The 14,933-nt window shown below is 40.3% G+C and overlaps 3 protein-coding genes across 4 annotated transcripts; 1 reads left to right on the top strand and 2 right to left on the bottom strand.

Moving 5' to 3' along the window:
• Positions 1–1,431: 1,431 nt before the first annotated feature.
• On the top strand, positions 1,432–4,096 carry RB195_017639 (uncharacterized protein; the record flags this gene model as incomplete). The annotated part of the gene is made up of 3 exons (XM_064184722.1): positions 1,432–1,537; positions 1,836–1,948; positions 4,025–4,096. The coding sequence occupies 3 exons, from the start codon at positions 1,432–1,434 to the stop codon at positions 4,094–4,096; spliced, it is 291 nt and encodes a 96-aa protein (XP_064040603.1).
• Positions 4,097–4,423: 327 nt separating this feature from the next.
• On the bottom strand, positions 4,424–6,893 carry RB195_017638 (uncharacterized protein; the record flags this gene model as incomplete). The annotated part of the gene is made up of 6 exons (XM_064184721.1): positions 4,424–4,443; positions 4,603–4,687; positions 4,756–4,881; positions 4,942–5,046; positions 5,442–5,683; positions 6,821–6,893. The coding sequence occupies 6 exons, from the start codon at positions 6,891–6,893 to the stop codon at positions 4,424–4,426; spliced, it is 651 nt and encodes a 216-aa protein (XP_064040602.1).
• Positions 6,894–7,027: 134 nt separating this feature from the next.
• On the bottom strand, positions 7,028–10,169 carry RB195_017637 (uncharacterized protein; the record flags this gene model as incomplete). 2 transcript variants are annotated; one of them, XM_064184720.1, is made up of 9 exons in its annotated part: positions 7,028–7,132; positions 7,215–7,309; positions 7,384–7,468; positions 7,533–7,606; positions 7,726–7,789; positions 8,232–8,339; positions 8,426–8,565; positions 8,621–8,685; positions 10,084–10,169. In XM_064184720.1, the coding sequence occupies 9 exons, from the start codon at positions 10,167–10,169 to the stop codon at positions 7,028–7,030; spliced, it is 822 nt and encodes a 273-aa protein (XP_064040600.1). The 2 variants fall into 2 exon arrangements, with proteins under 2 accessions (XP_064040600.1, XP_064040601.1); XM_064184719.1 differs by lacking the exons at positions 8,621–8,685; positions 10,084–10,169 and having other exon boundaries at positions 8,426–8,563.
• Between the last annotated feature and the right edge of the window lie 4,764 nt (positions 10,170–14,933).

Below are 14,933 nucleotides of genomic sequence, written 5' to 3'. Positions count from 1 at the left end.
GGAAATGTTTTAAGAAAGAAATTACTTCAAAAAAAGAAAGTCAACAAGCAACGGATGGAATGACCGACTGATTATTTTCGCATTGATTTTAAAGTATACTTCACTACATTTTAAAGTAAAGTTGAATTAAAACAGTTATTTGAATAATTCTGCATTATAAGAGATGTCTCGACTCAAAAATTGACTACGTATTTTAAATTGCATAAAAAAATTAGTACAATCATTGAGGTTAAGGTACCAAAATGAAAGCATGATGATGTACGATAGAAAATGCAGGAGGTTTGTCTCGAGATTTTAGGAACAAAAAGAATTTTCAGGATCTAGTATACATACAGCAAAGGATATATGTACGTACAAAGTGGAAATCTATTAGCGAAATTCAGGGTCACAAGAGGAATCTATCAGTAATGTGGCAGAAATCAGAATGGACAGGAGCTGAACGTCTGGAGAATCCGCTTAGATCAAGAGATCATTTGATGCGAATTTCTGGTCGAATCGATTGCACACGTTTGACAACGGACAGGTAAAAAAAATGGGAATGGACGTTCAGTGGAATTTTTGAGATGAAGGAGTTTGTTGTGTAGATGAAGAACGGAAATTCAAAGCGAAATAGTTCGAATTTTCGCGGAAATTGTACGAAATTCGTAGAGAGCTGCCTCTTTTGTTAATTTTTTAAAGTAATAATAACAATGATGTCTAATGATATAAGAATCATTAAAAATCATGATATTCGCACGGGTTCAAAGTCAAGTAGTCGAATAAGTTGCATATTCTATATCATAAAAGAGGTCTAGCTTCAATATTATTCGTACGAACGTCCAGCACAGAAACCAAAACAATTGGCGTGGATAATTCCCAAAGATTCGGTAAAAATGAGGGAATAAGCCGGTAGAGAAATCGGTAGAAAGATGCACAAGTGAAGGTTGAGCGTCACAGTGGCAATAAATAAGACTTGGGACCGCTGGCTGTCTCAGCAACCAACGCCGAGATCATACGCTAGCAGCCACTCTGATCAATTACCACCGGTGCCACCCATCGACGAGGGTTGACGCCATTCTCGAACCTCATGGTGGTCAACACCGCGAGACCACGAAAAAAAACGACAGCCAGACGTTCGAAATGCGTCTTCACAGCAGAGAGATCACGGAAAATCGCGTGATAAGCGAAGCAGAAAGACCTGGAAGCGCGAATCGGATGACCTAAGACGATCGTCCGGGCCGCTGGACGATAGTCGGGTTGACTGGGGCGACGAGAGCCGCTCCACACAAACAACACAGCTATTTAACACGGGCGTTCTGATCGATAGGTGATGATGACAAAAAGCGAATTCTACACCACCTCGATACCTGCACAGAACAGAATTTTTGAATTTTTCCGCACTATCAAGTATTCCGGGAAGGCAACCAGACAAATTTTGGAACAGACGAGGTTATGCGGCTTGCACTGCGGGCACAGCAGACCTCCGCGAACTCGCAACTGTTGTGCGCAACACAAATGACAGATCTCGGAGCTAACGGAGGGCACTTTTGCCGTAATGGTGAGTCGAATGAGAAGAAAAAAAAACACTCAGCTCCGTTCATTGTCCATATATGTGAGTGATGCGAGTGACCTTGTTGTTCAGAATGTAATAGCGCGTAAAATTCTAATGCGTCGATTTTACTAATAGTTCTTGACATGGAGATATCTTGCCGAAAAGATCCGAAAAGGTCTTTTAGCAAAGGCAAAAAATTGCAGATAAGTCAGGAAATCAGGCGGTTTCGGGCATTTCTATCAACATCTCATAACTTTCGGTCACAGATCTTACAAATCTTTCCAGTGCTCTAATTGTTTTTCAGGTGCAGGAAAGAGTATCCAGACAGAAAAAGTCCCTTTTGCTCCATTTCCTCTTCTTCTAGGAGAAGCGCTGTGGAATTGTGTGATAACAAAATTTTTTTGGTGCAATATTGGTGTATGTAGGTGAATGTGGATAAATAAATAATAAATAAAAATGACACGCGCAATGAAAATAAATTTCTAACATCACATCCCCAAAATATTCATGCAGATAGGTTCCTTCCATAATATATCAAAAATATGTGATAAAAACAGGATAAATTCTAACGTTTAAAAATTTGGATAGCTTCACCAATGTCCTTATATTAGTTTCAGTAGTTTCAGTCAAGCTTGAACGTGAAATCATTGATTTGCAAAAAAAGCTAACCCAAAGACATATGTACATACGTGAGCATTAAACTGAATGGATGGAAAAAAATTTCGCTCCAAGTTCCGCGATGTGGATTCCAGCAATTTCTCAGACGTTATGGACACACGTGAGTGTTGAAAAACTTTTGCGTGATACCACAAACTGGTGTCATCCTGTCAATAAAATCCGTCTTTTTCTTTTTAAAATAATTACACATCAACCACGAGTTTCGTCGCGTGGTGATGAGAGAAACAGATGAGAAATCTTAAACTTCCATAAAATCACGCATGAACCGCACAGAAATAGATATTAGACATTGAAATAGATAAAATAATGGAACAGTATTTTATATTTGGCATGTTTAAGTTAAAAATTTGCGAGATTTAACAGAGTTGAAGGAGGATATCTCGAAATATTTGGGAGTAGAAACAGTTACTAATCCTAGAGCAGCCATTTTGGTGATAAGAAATCGTACGAGAGTCAAAATCAACAATTCAATCAGGGTTATCGTTAGTTAGGCGGTAGTTGAGTTAAGCGATAACGCATAAAAAGGGCATCGATCACTGCTGGCTGCCGAATGGTGGTTAGAACACAAAGTGGGTGAGACCAAAAGGTTGCAACCGACATCGGAGAGAACTCGGAAACTTCTGAATTTGAACACCGAACCACGAAAAAAAGTTGGATCTGTTAAAATTGAATGCATAAATTTCTTAAAGAAAAATATATGTCAAAACAGATAAACATATTTTACAAACAAAAAAAATAAGCATAAACATAATGATGAATCGTGATCATAATAATGGGTTAAATATAATTTTATTACAGTGCCAAGCAATCAGTCGTAGTTTCTCAGTTGATGAGAGAAATTTCAGGAAAACTTTATATACACACGTATATCACACTCATCATATAAAAAGATTGAAGATCCAAATTTTTCTTGAGAAAAAAAAAACAAAGCTTGCTACATAAATTTGACGGCTAATGAGTAAAAATTCCACTAAAATTTTTAGTTTCAAATAGTATGAGGCTATTTGGCTGGATTTGGAGTGCTTATAGATATGTAGCACCTTGTATGCTTAATGTGGTTAGTTTTTTTTGAAGGTCATTCATTACTATAGCATACCTACTGTAAGCTTAGGATGCGTAGCTGTCGTGGATATTCCTCTTTACGTCAGCTTTTGTATATTGTAAACCATTCCACTACTTCATTTTTCACTATCACTGAATTGTTTGTTAATTCAATTGATTCGTCTACTATTTAAAACAACTCTACGCCTATAACTCCTCCAATCAAACAAATCTCCCAATCACAATCGACGAACAAGCAGAGTAGATCTTTAGGGGAAACATATGAACAAACGTAGAAAAAGACTTAAAAAGTCGGAAAAGAGAGAAAACATACGAAAAGAAAAACTAAGTAAAAGGAGGAGGATGGGTGTGCTGGGGCGAGGAAGAGCATACAAGGTGTATTATGTGGAACGAAGAACATTATGAAGTTACAACAGACGGGTCACGGTAAACAGGCTAAATATCACTGCTGAAATTCCTTGGCGGGAGAAGTAGGTGCCACAAAAAGTGCTGGCTTTTGAAGAATCAACCGAATTAAGATGCATCAGAAAGCTGGAGAATAGAACCCATCATGGGATCGGAAAAATAGAAATGAACATTTTGGCAATATCATTTGAAATATAAATTTATTATTAACAAGAATAAAACACGTACAAGTCTTCGATTAATTGACGAAAATTTTCGAGAAATCCTTCTATGTATTCTACACAGCAGGTAAGAAAGAGAAGGAAGAAAAAAGTGTGAGAAAAAAAGAATCGATGAAGATATGTTTAGATTGGAGGATCAAGCAGTGGAAATCATTCAAATGGATTTCTAGTAAAACTTCCATCGTCACCGAATGCTTAAGGTTTCAGATGTCTGATTTTTATTAATTCACCAAATATGTAGAATGTCAAAAAAAAAAACAATCTTCCGCAGTAGCACGACTGTCTTCTAGTAAAGTTTGCCTTCTAATTCAAAGAATATAATATACTATTTAATACTATTAGTCTTTTTTCCTTATGTTATTTACGCTCTAAAACAAAACAAAAACTGAAAAAGGAACACTCAGGCACATATAGTTCGTAGATATCCAAACGGAAAAAAATCGATCGGATCGTGGAGTGTTTTTTAAAGAGAAGCGTCAGCGCAAGAGGTTAGAGACGTTGTTGTGGAAATGCCGAACGCCACATGTCAATAAGACACAACTACACCTGAAATTTACAACCTCTCATAGCTTTTCTATTGCAGAAAAACAATGATGTCAACAAAAAATTTGCGAAAAATAAACCGGTGTTCATGTTACGCAGACCATTTAACGATGCCAGCTTTCACTGGGAGTCCTTTTTATACCCACCGATGCCTATGTGTACCTGTATGCCCGCGAAGAGTCCGTAGCATTTCACTTGCTTTACGAGTATGATGACGATATCTGGATAAGATCTTCCAATCGATGGTCTAGAAGTAACTACGAAAACTTTGTCCACTAATATTCCCTTGTTGTGCCAATGAGGCTTCGATCAAACATGATTTATGCCGTGACGTTGCGACAACTTCGTCTTTATCAAATGTCTGAAAATTGTTCGAGGTCTTTGATCCCATGCATATCCCATCGAACTCCTGCTCTCTCCTTGCGAGGGCTCGATATCCTCCTAAGTACACTATGCAAAAACTTCAAAAGGAAAACAAACTCACCAATCTCACCGACTAACGGGATTGGTAAACACTCGCATTTTTACAGAGTGTCGCCAAAGGCGAATGAGATCTACGCACTGCGCAGTATCCTTAAGTACTGATGTCTGGATATTGTTAAGGAGCTGCATTTGGGACAATATTATAGCTCATAAGAGTGTCGGGAACGGCATAAAGTCACTAGCAATAGATAAGCACTCATTTTTGTTATTCATGAATGGATTCTTGACGGAAATCCAAAATGTTTCCAATACTTTTCCAGATGTAACTAACTTTTTGGGTGTATTTCACGGAGCTATGGCTTAGCGGTAATATATTCGTCTCCAATCCGGAACTGTTTGCGGTTTACGTGCGCTTGCCCGACCAATACAATGTCTTGCGAGAAGAAGAATGAAATCAGCGTTTTCATCCTCTGAAACGGATCTGGTACCAATTCATCAAACTCGAAGGGATAAAATTTGGCTAATTTACAATGTTTCGAACCTTCGACAGTTCAGGCTTGGCCGAACCTCTTACAAACCGTGCTATAGTCGGGCCAAAGCAACATGAAGCACGGTGCAATTGCGTCAGTGGCTTCGCTAGAAGCGACACGATGGAGCGCAGCGGTTAGGATCGAGATGGGAGCCTTGCCGGGAGCACCCATAACTGCAGTTCGCGATGGTCCCACGTCGATCCCAAATGCTATCTCTGCAGCGCCGGTTCGAGCGCAACCGCTTAGGTAACTGCACCGTGCTTCATTTTGGTTTTGATCCTGTGCACCAACTGTATATTGTGAAACTGTAGCTATTGAGAACGAAAATCACGCGAAGAGAAGTGCCAGATGATTTTGTGACACCGAAAAGTGAAGCCAACTTAAAATCTATCACAGTATATGGCAATTCCGCGGCAGAAGTTGATAATCTGTGAAGAAATCGCTTTTTTTTTAATACAGGTAAGAAACAGGTACACTAGATCCGTATGTTTCTCATTACAATTAATTCCATTTCATTATCTATAGAAGGCTGAGAGTAGATTTCGTCATGGACGAAATCTTATCTTATTCACTGAAGCACCTGAAGCTAAACATGGCTGGAGTGCAACACTACATAAGGCAAAATGAATTACATGTAGGATAATCTTGGGAAAATGAGAGTGTAGCAACGATGAAGTGCCCTTAATGGAGTGTCGCGAAATTGATGTGTACAAAAACCCCAGTGAAGACGTCGAGTTCGCGTTGTAGATTACGAAAACGAGCGTGACTCCGCTCTTCTTTAAGAAAAAAAGTCGCAGCCGCAAGAAAAAAAAACCGACGTGGAAGACGACGTTCTTTCCTACGAAATGAACTGCAACGCACCGCATCCAAGTGCGGATGGCCGAAGACTAATGATGTCTCGTCACCCCTTTTCAAGTACAACCAATGAATAGGCTGTTGAGAGGACCGAACCTTGTACAAGGGGACGCTTTCTAGTGTACCTCGTAGAAGCAAACACCATTCCAACGTCGTTCTTTACGACTATGAGGAAAGGCTGAGCGGAGCTGCTCATTTCTGTAATCTACAACATGAACTTCACGTTTTCCCTGTGGTTTGCGCACCACCTCATATTCGTGATACGCTGCCCTCTAAATCTCTGTTTCCTGATGATTGTGCAATTTACACATGACGTCCCTAAACTGCAAATTTATTCGAGTTCCTTACGTCGTGAACATAAGTCCGATAGAGTCCCTACTCAAGTGAATGGGGTCTAGCCTATGGGGTGCAGCTCAACTGATGAAGATCCCTTCGCCAACCGTCCAAAAGTGAAGGAGGTACCTTCGGAAAACTTCCAAAAGTGAAGGCGCCGGAGCACCGGCTCCGACTATGGAATCCATGCTCGTGAACTGACTTCGTTTTACATGTAAAACAAAGAAAACATATGCAACCTTTGCAATTTATCCATTCTGAACCGCAATCAATCTGATGCAAAGTATTCATGAGAATATAAATATCAAGCATATACAAACGGGCAGAACGTTATGCAGCCAGAAACGTTTCAAAAGTTTACCGTCAAACTAGGTAAAACCGCACTTAAAGGAGATACAAGCAGAAGTAGCAGATTACAAAGAAATAACAAAAAAAACCGTTGGAGCTCATTTGCACAGATCATCGAAAGAAGCCTTCTTCTCTATCATTGTCGCGTTGTCCCAAATTACTTTACCTTTCAAATCAGAGGAACAACCTCCAACGACCATAGCCTACAAAATGAAATTAGAAGTGATGGGTCTTCAGTAAAGCCAAACAATGGTACCATCTCCTTTTTAAACTATGGTGACCTACTTTCGCTACGTCTTCTGTAGAAATTGCTATGGAGTTCGACAACAGTTTCAGTGGCTTTACGAGAACTTTAGCGATAGATTCGCCAAGACGAGATTCTGTAGAAAAGAATGTAACGAAAAAACAATCTGAGATGAAACCAACAAATAATTCAAACGAGTTCATCAGTTACCTTCCCTTGGACCTTCAAGGAGTCCAGGACGCATAATAAGAAACTTTTCGAAACCCAAAACAGCAATATCTCGTTCTGTTTCACCCTAATAAAACACATGGAGAAGCTTCATAGAGTAATAATACAGTAATAATAGAGAAAATACATACCTTCGTCTTCGGATATAGAAAAAATGAATTTTCGTTCGATCCAGCTGCAGAAACCAAGACGAATTCCTTCACACCTGAGCAACCAAAAATACTCTCAAATGATAATAGTGCAAAATTACTCTGCAGTATTCAAATCAAGAAATAAATTTTTAAAAAAGGAAGGAAACGTACTAGCAGAAGTGAGAAAACTTGCCTTGCTCTTTAGCAACTTTCGCAGAGTTTACGACGTAATCGTGATCGACTTTGTAAAACCCTTCCTGAAATAAAAATAAGCAATTCCTTCCTTCGTTTGAGCTGCTATTTGATATCCATATATAGAAATCTTGAACACAAAAGCAGAATGTAACGAGTTGGGATCACAAGAAGGAACTTTCAACATTCTTATATTCCTAGGAAGGAGAATCGGAGAAAATGCAGTTGGGTTGAGGCTTTATCTCAGTTTTTTTCTTTTATTGAGTTTAGCTTACATGACATAGATCCTCTAAGACTAATGCTCAAGTCTTGAGCCTCGACTGATATAATTATTTACGTCCAGAAATAAGGGCGCCACTGAGTGTCCCTTCAACTACGTTTTACTCGGAAAATCCACCTTAGATGAAAAAATTTCGAGAGTCATAGCGGCCAAAGAAAAAAGAAAAGAAGGAAATGTGGGACGAGTAGAAAAACGGAAATCCTTGTAGAAACACCATCGAATCTTACCTTTCCAGCCTTACCGCGTGTAGTACCAAGTGCGCAAAAACCGATATCCGTATCTTTGAATGCGTCCGCATGTTTTTCGATTGCGTCAAAATCAACGATCACCTGCTCCTGAAATTATGCGTATTAATTGTTCTTAGAGGTAGAATACTGTATAAGCCAATATGTGTTAGCAATGAACAAATAGATATGCTCACTATAGAATCATTTTCCAACGGGATTTTCCTTCTCCCGACAACGACAATTCTTTTAAATTGTCGTGATTTTACAAGGGCATCAACTAGTTGTGAACCAACAGCACCAGTCGCACCCAAGACAAATGCGCTTTTTAGCATTGCTGTGGATAGAACTTGCAGTCAAAGTGGAACAATAATAAACCAACATGAACTAACCAAGATATGATGGCTTTGTCCTTGTGTGCTCGCCTTTCCTCTGATCGAGTGCCACGCGGGTTTCGCTTGATATTGATTACCGTCACTATTAAGTCACCGCAGATGACACCTCAAACTTGGGTAATTTAATCTTTCCATACACTATTTAAATTATTACCAATACAAAGCAAGAAGAAAATCAAAGTGACTCTTCAAGGTCAAGAACAAACGATATGATGAAGTAGACAATTGCTTCAAAGCGAAGGTGCTAGGCGAGAATAAAAGATGCCCACGATGTTTATGATATACGAATACAAAAGAAATCAAACGAAATCGAAGGTAATCATACGTGACAACACGTGCACTTCAGCCAACAAGAATAGCGATGATGAAAAGAGACGAGACCGTAAAAGTTGCTGTCAAAGGAAAAAAGGAGGACTCCGAGGCGATGCGCCCCGAGTGCACGGACGATAAGAATGACAAATGATTTCGTAGTAGCTAAAAATAATGAAGTTGACGCCGTCCCTAGTGTGTTTTCTGCAGTTGCGACCACAGAGTCTCCGGCGGCAGTGATAATAGCGGTGCTTTCGCTGTAGAAGAAAAACTCAAGGAATGCAACCAGACGATGCCAAAGTGCCAGGAAAGAAAGGATAGCAAAGCGACTTCAGGCTAAAAAGTTTCTCTCGCTATTGATTGGCTTGAAGTCAGAAAGTATATCAATCCTATCTCAACAACCAGTCTCGAAAGTGCAAAGAACCGTGAATCACCGGAGTTTTCTTTTCGAAGATAAAGGTAAAGCTACGTGTAGTGCGTGCACTGCAGAAAGACTTTTCAAATTACGTCGAAGGAACGAATACGGTCGATGATGTGCAGGAGTCACGGTTCCAGCTTTTCCATCGACGACTAACATTTCCTCTGTTTAGTTGTTACTGGCAAGAATAACCCCATACTATAGGAGAGGGATTATTTCTAAGATCTGAAGTAACTATTCCAGAAGTTTTGAAATAGATTCGATCCAAGAGGGAGCCGCACGCACATACATAAACCTCAAATGGTTCTGTATTGAAATGGAAAGCGTTGGGGCATTTCTAAAGGGCTGATCGACGCCAGAACTTTATCCTTATCTTTGTAGGAACGAGTTAGTTTTGTTAATGGTATCCCGGACAAAATCAAGAAAGGCCGATTGGCACATTCCTGCAGGAACATGCCAATATGTGCCAATCGGCAAACTCCCGCAGGAACACATAGTCGGGTCATAACGACATGAAGCACGGTATAGTTACGCTCGAAGCGGCGCGATAGAAAAACCGATTGGAATCGAGGTGAGACCATAGCGATCTGCAGTATGGCTAGCGACGGTTCCCTAACTCTCGATCCTAACCGTTGCACTCCACTGCACCACTTCGAGCGCAACCGCAACTGCATCCCGCTTCATGTCGTTTTCACCCTCCTATAGTAGGGTCAAAACGACATGAAGCACGTACGCAATTGCGTACGCGGCTTCTCTTGAGGCGCTTCGGTGGAGCGCAGCGGCTAGGAGCGCGGTGAAACCCTTGCTGGCACCAACCATCGCTGCAGTTGGAGACGGTCCCGACTCGGTTCCAACTGCTGCCTCTACCGCGCCGTTTCGAACGCGTGCGCAAATGCACCGCAACTACACTTGTGATTCATGTCGTCTTGACCCGACTATATAGTTTTCATTTGTATTCTTCCCATAACTTCTAAGCTTCTCAAAATTATGAGGTGATGCAGGTTTCCTTGAAGTGCTATTTATAAGCAGAGATCGCAATATCCCATAGTAACCGCTACCATTCGCTCGATGCACGTTCGATAGGAGCAGAGTAGAGAGGTCAGCAAGCATGCATGGGAAGAGCATCCGTTCCAGATGTCGCGGTAACCCGTGCAAAGATAAGTGTATGCAGCCATATTTTGCTTATTCTAACACATTCTGTTCTCTAAAATGTGGTGTTTTATTAATGGAAATGTTATTTTTTCCGAAGTAAATAAGAAATAGGTCCATTTAGAGAGGCATATACACTTTTGTTCATCAACTCTCAGCGTTCACGGCTGAATTCAGACACATCGATCACCTGTCTGCCGCATTTAATTAGATGTGCCTGATGAAGTGACAGCGAGAAGTTGTCTGGAAATCAGGTAATTTAAATTCCATCAAAACAGCTATTCACTATTGCTGTTTTTTTATAGTGGTTTGCTCGCGATGAAAGCCTAAAATAGAGCTATTCCACAAAGATTTTCGACGGAATACCTTTGTTTTGGTATTATTTTCTTCATAATTAATTTCGCTAATGTCCTACTGTGATAGATATATTCGGTTCCTGTGATGTGTAGTTGTCTGAGCTTCCTCGACAGCAAATCAGTGCCTTTCAGTTTGCAAAAGTTTCATTAGACGGGGGTCTGTCAACCGAAACACTTTTCTTATTCTAAATGACCGAATTACTTGGATGTAGATCTCAATTTACATACCGAAACAGTTTTTGCGCCTACTTTTGTAGCGTCGACCTCATTTATTGAGGTCTGCTAGAGTGTGTATCATTATTACGTTTTGTTTCTTCTTTTTTTTTATCGTATCTATTGTTTTAAGTTAAATTTTACCTGGAATTTGGGGCGAAAAGGGAGTTGTGGTGGGAGGGGACACTGCAAAAGTGCTCTATCGAATGGTGCTGAAGTGAACTGCTAAGTACAGCACCAGAAGTCGTTCTTAACTGTCAGATCACCTGGAACTACTAATGCTTCAACTTTACTAATCTCTCCAAATACGCTCACTGGAAGTGAATAACTAAGAGATATCACCTATTACTTCCAACGAAACAAAAGGATCAGAAATGAACTGAGAGATGGTGTCTCCACAATCCGCATTTGACTGTTAAGAACGATTTTTGTGCTCTAATCAGCAGTTCGGCCTGAGTAGTTCGGGAGTGCCCACCATCCCTCCCCCTAACTACCTTTACACTGGAAGTTGGTTCACCGATCACTTGTCGTCGCATATAGACGAGCCTATTGAAGTCAGTTCAATGAAGTCGGCTCAGATGGCTTCAAAGAAGTTATATGAAATTCTCGAAAAGCATTCCACCCCCTATTTGATTATATGCCGTTGTTTCATTCACAGAAATTAAGTAATTATGTAAAAGTTTACAATTATTTTTAGTGTTGTCCAATTAGTTCAGTTCTTTTAAAAATCTTGATACTTCTTTTATGACCGATGTACTAACGGTTTCCAATTTAATACATTCTGCACATGCAATTCGATTTCGATAACATCTCGATATTGGGTCTCGATAAGCTCAATGTCTAGAGGTTTTCCAACTGTCCAGTTTTCGACTAGCTACATTCCCAATCTTTTTGTGCTGTCTTCGTTCAGATTTATTCAATGTGCTTTTGTTCGATCTTTAACAAAATTTTACTCAATGAAAACTATTAAATATTTCCACATTTCTTCAACAATATTTGATAACACTGGAAGACAGATTTTTTTGGATTCGTTTTTTTCTTTCTGGATTCCTAATTTCATCTCAAGATTTCCACACGCAACGAAAAGTGCTTACAATAATTTTTCTTTTCATGGTAATCGACATATCTCAAAAGTGCAGCATCATACGTAGCAATAGAATTCCTTAGTGTTGTCGTGGGAATCTCATGTCGTCAGCGAAAATGTTCGTGTGAATTTCTCATCCGTTATTGTTATTGACAGCCAATAGCATCGCTGGAGGACACATTTTAGGCCTGGTGCTACTCAAGTAACCACTGGATATTATTCCAACTATTCCGGTGAATTTCGTCTTGTTTTTTCCTTGAGTTTTGCAAAAACTGTCTCCTATCATATACACTCCTGCCATTCTGTCTCACCTTGCATTTGCTTTGGTAAATAAGACCTCTTTTAAGTGTAAAACTTCTTTTACCTATTTCATATGCAGATCTCATTCAGACTTTGCTAGATGCGTAGTATATATGTACATATGTCTGCATATCCTTATTCTGCTATTATCATCGTACTCTATAGAGATATATGTATACATCTTGCCTCATGAATTAATTTTACAAAATAAATAAGAGACAGTAAATAAAAATAGAATAATAAATAAGTAGTATGTAAGTAAGCTAATAAGTTTAAATAGATAAGCTTTACCGATCTTAGGGTCCCGTTACAGACCGCCACAGTCAGTTCTCTCTCTTTGGGAGACTGCAATGCGGCTCTTCGTTCTGTACATCTAAATGGGTGATGGACAATGGAAATAGTAAGGTGAAAAGTCCGATATGTCCGTCCTGCGTTCCACTTTGGTTCCAGCGGATCCACAGTCAGCATATGAGGGTTGGGATCATCGCCCAACCCTGCGTTCGCGCTGCAAGCATGCCAGTAGCTGCACTGCGATGATGTGCTCGCAGTCGCAAATGTGAGCGGCTGAGAACTGCATCATTGGTACGTAACTTGCGCGATATTGCACCGGAAGTCAAAATGTTTGAACCGGAATACACGCCTATATATACCTTACCAAACCATACGAACAGAATGTACACTTATCCTGGCCCAGCATCCCACACCTATCTGGAGTGGAAGCGTCACAGGTTTTTTTGCTTTCTCTTAGTGGAGCCCGCGCTTGAAAGTTCGCTATTTTTTGAGTCGTAACTCCGGTGCTTTCCATTTGCTTCACATTTTGCAAAACATAGCGGATGGAAGAAACGTTGCACTTTTAGAGCCCTCATTACTTTTCTCCATTACTTGAAGGCGAGCGCGTTTCCAAAAGTCCCAGAGATGCAGGAAGCTTCAACGAATTATTTTTGCGAGAAATATAGCGTTCAGCCATCTTGGTGTTTATATTTCAAGAGTTATTAGTAGTAGTTATTAGTATGTTAAGGTGTTAATTAGTAGAAAACACGAAAATAGGCGATACTGGCTCATTGGAACGATAAAATAAGCGGCGTTATATCGAACACAATCATAATTACAGAACAAAGGATCGTCTTGATTTTTTTTTAACATGTAAACTGAAAGGTAATTTATCCGGAATTTTGGTCCCCGGAAGCTGCGAGTTGGAAAAGGACGGGTTGTATAATCACATCCTTGGGAGTTGGTAACATATGTATGTATTAAAGGCATCACCCCACGAATCTGAGGTGGTACGGATTTCAGGTGGAGTGTTCGTATGCGGAATCGTAGATTATGGAGAGAAGGGCGATTCCTTCAATTTCTTCCTAATTGCCGTAAAAAAATGGCCCAGAAGGTACGGCTTCGAGCGTTTCGGCGCGCTATTTCCTACAACGAGTTCGATTGGAGCGCGCCAGCCTTGTGCACGCACCGCATCTTTCGGGCCGTTTTTTACGGCAATTAGACAGAAATGGACGGAATCACCTCCTTCTCCATAATCTGCTATGCCGTATACGAATACTCCACCTGAAATCCGTACCACCTTAGATTCGTGCGGTGATACGTTTAAGCCAGTTTTATAAACATAGGTCTTAATCCGCTTCTTTTTCTGGGAGGATGGTCTCACACTTCTCCATATGGTTTTCGATAAGCAACTCTTTGGGTTCTTGACTTTATAGTGGTGACACCCCCTTTCTTTGTAAATAATTGTAAAATTACGCTCTAAAACGTGTAGGGCGGAGTGATAGGCGTTGATTGATCTTTTAGGATAACGGAAACGAGGCTCCCGCTGTCAAGGATCCACGAAGGTTCTCTTCAGGACCAGTAGCACAAATCCCTTCGCGATACATGACCCCCTTCTGCTTGAAAACTTCTTGTGGACCCATGCTCGAGGCCTGCGACGAAGTTCGAGTATTTCTGGATGCGTCTGCGTTCGACTTTGAGTCCAAATTGTAGATATTTCATATGATAACATGCAAGAACTTATTGACCTTCACCCCGTAAGAGTGAAAGGCTTGGTTGCCAAGGGGCCTTTTTCGACCTACATCCCTGTCAAATATTGTTTTACCCGACAAACACCTTTGCTGTTGTAGAATTGTAACAGTCTGTGGTTCGTGAACCTCAACGCCGTCGTAGCAAAGAGCTTTCTAATTCCAAGGAAGAAATAATTTATGTCCGAAGGCTGGGATATGGTTTCGTTTCCTGCAGTTTTTCCTCTTGTACCTCCAGTCAGTGCACTTTTTGAAGGTCTGTTGAAGTGAGTTTCTGGTAAGTCGAGTTGGAAAAGTAGAAACTCCTCTTAGACATTTCTCAACTAGAATTCATTGTTGGATTTGTCTCGGACCGCTAGGCCGCAGTTTCCGTCTGACGTGATTGCTGTATTGTTCTGAATGTCCTGAAATGGCTAAGATTGCTCCTAGCTTTCCGTTTGTGCGCATTTTTTTTTGCGCTCAC

This window comes from Necator americanus, chromosome II (genome assembly GCF_031761385.1).
Source record: "Necator americanus strain Aroian chromosome II, whole genome shotgun sequence".
Lineage (NCBI taxonomy): Eukaryota > Metazoa > Nematoda > Chromadorea > Rhabditida > Ancylostomatidae > Necator > Necator americanus.
Note: the sequence above shows the minus strand (reverse complement) of the source record. Positions and strands in the feature narration are given on the sequence as shown.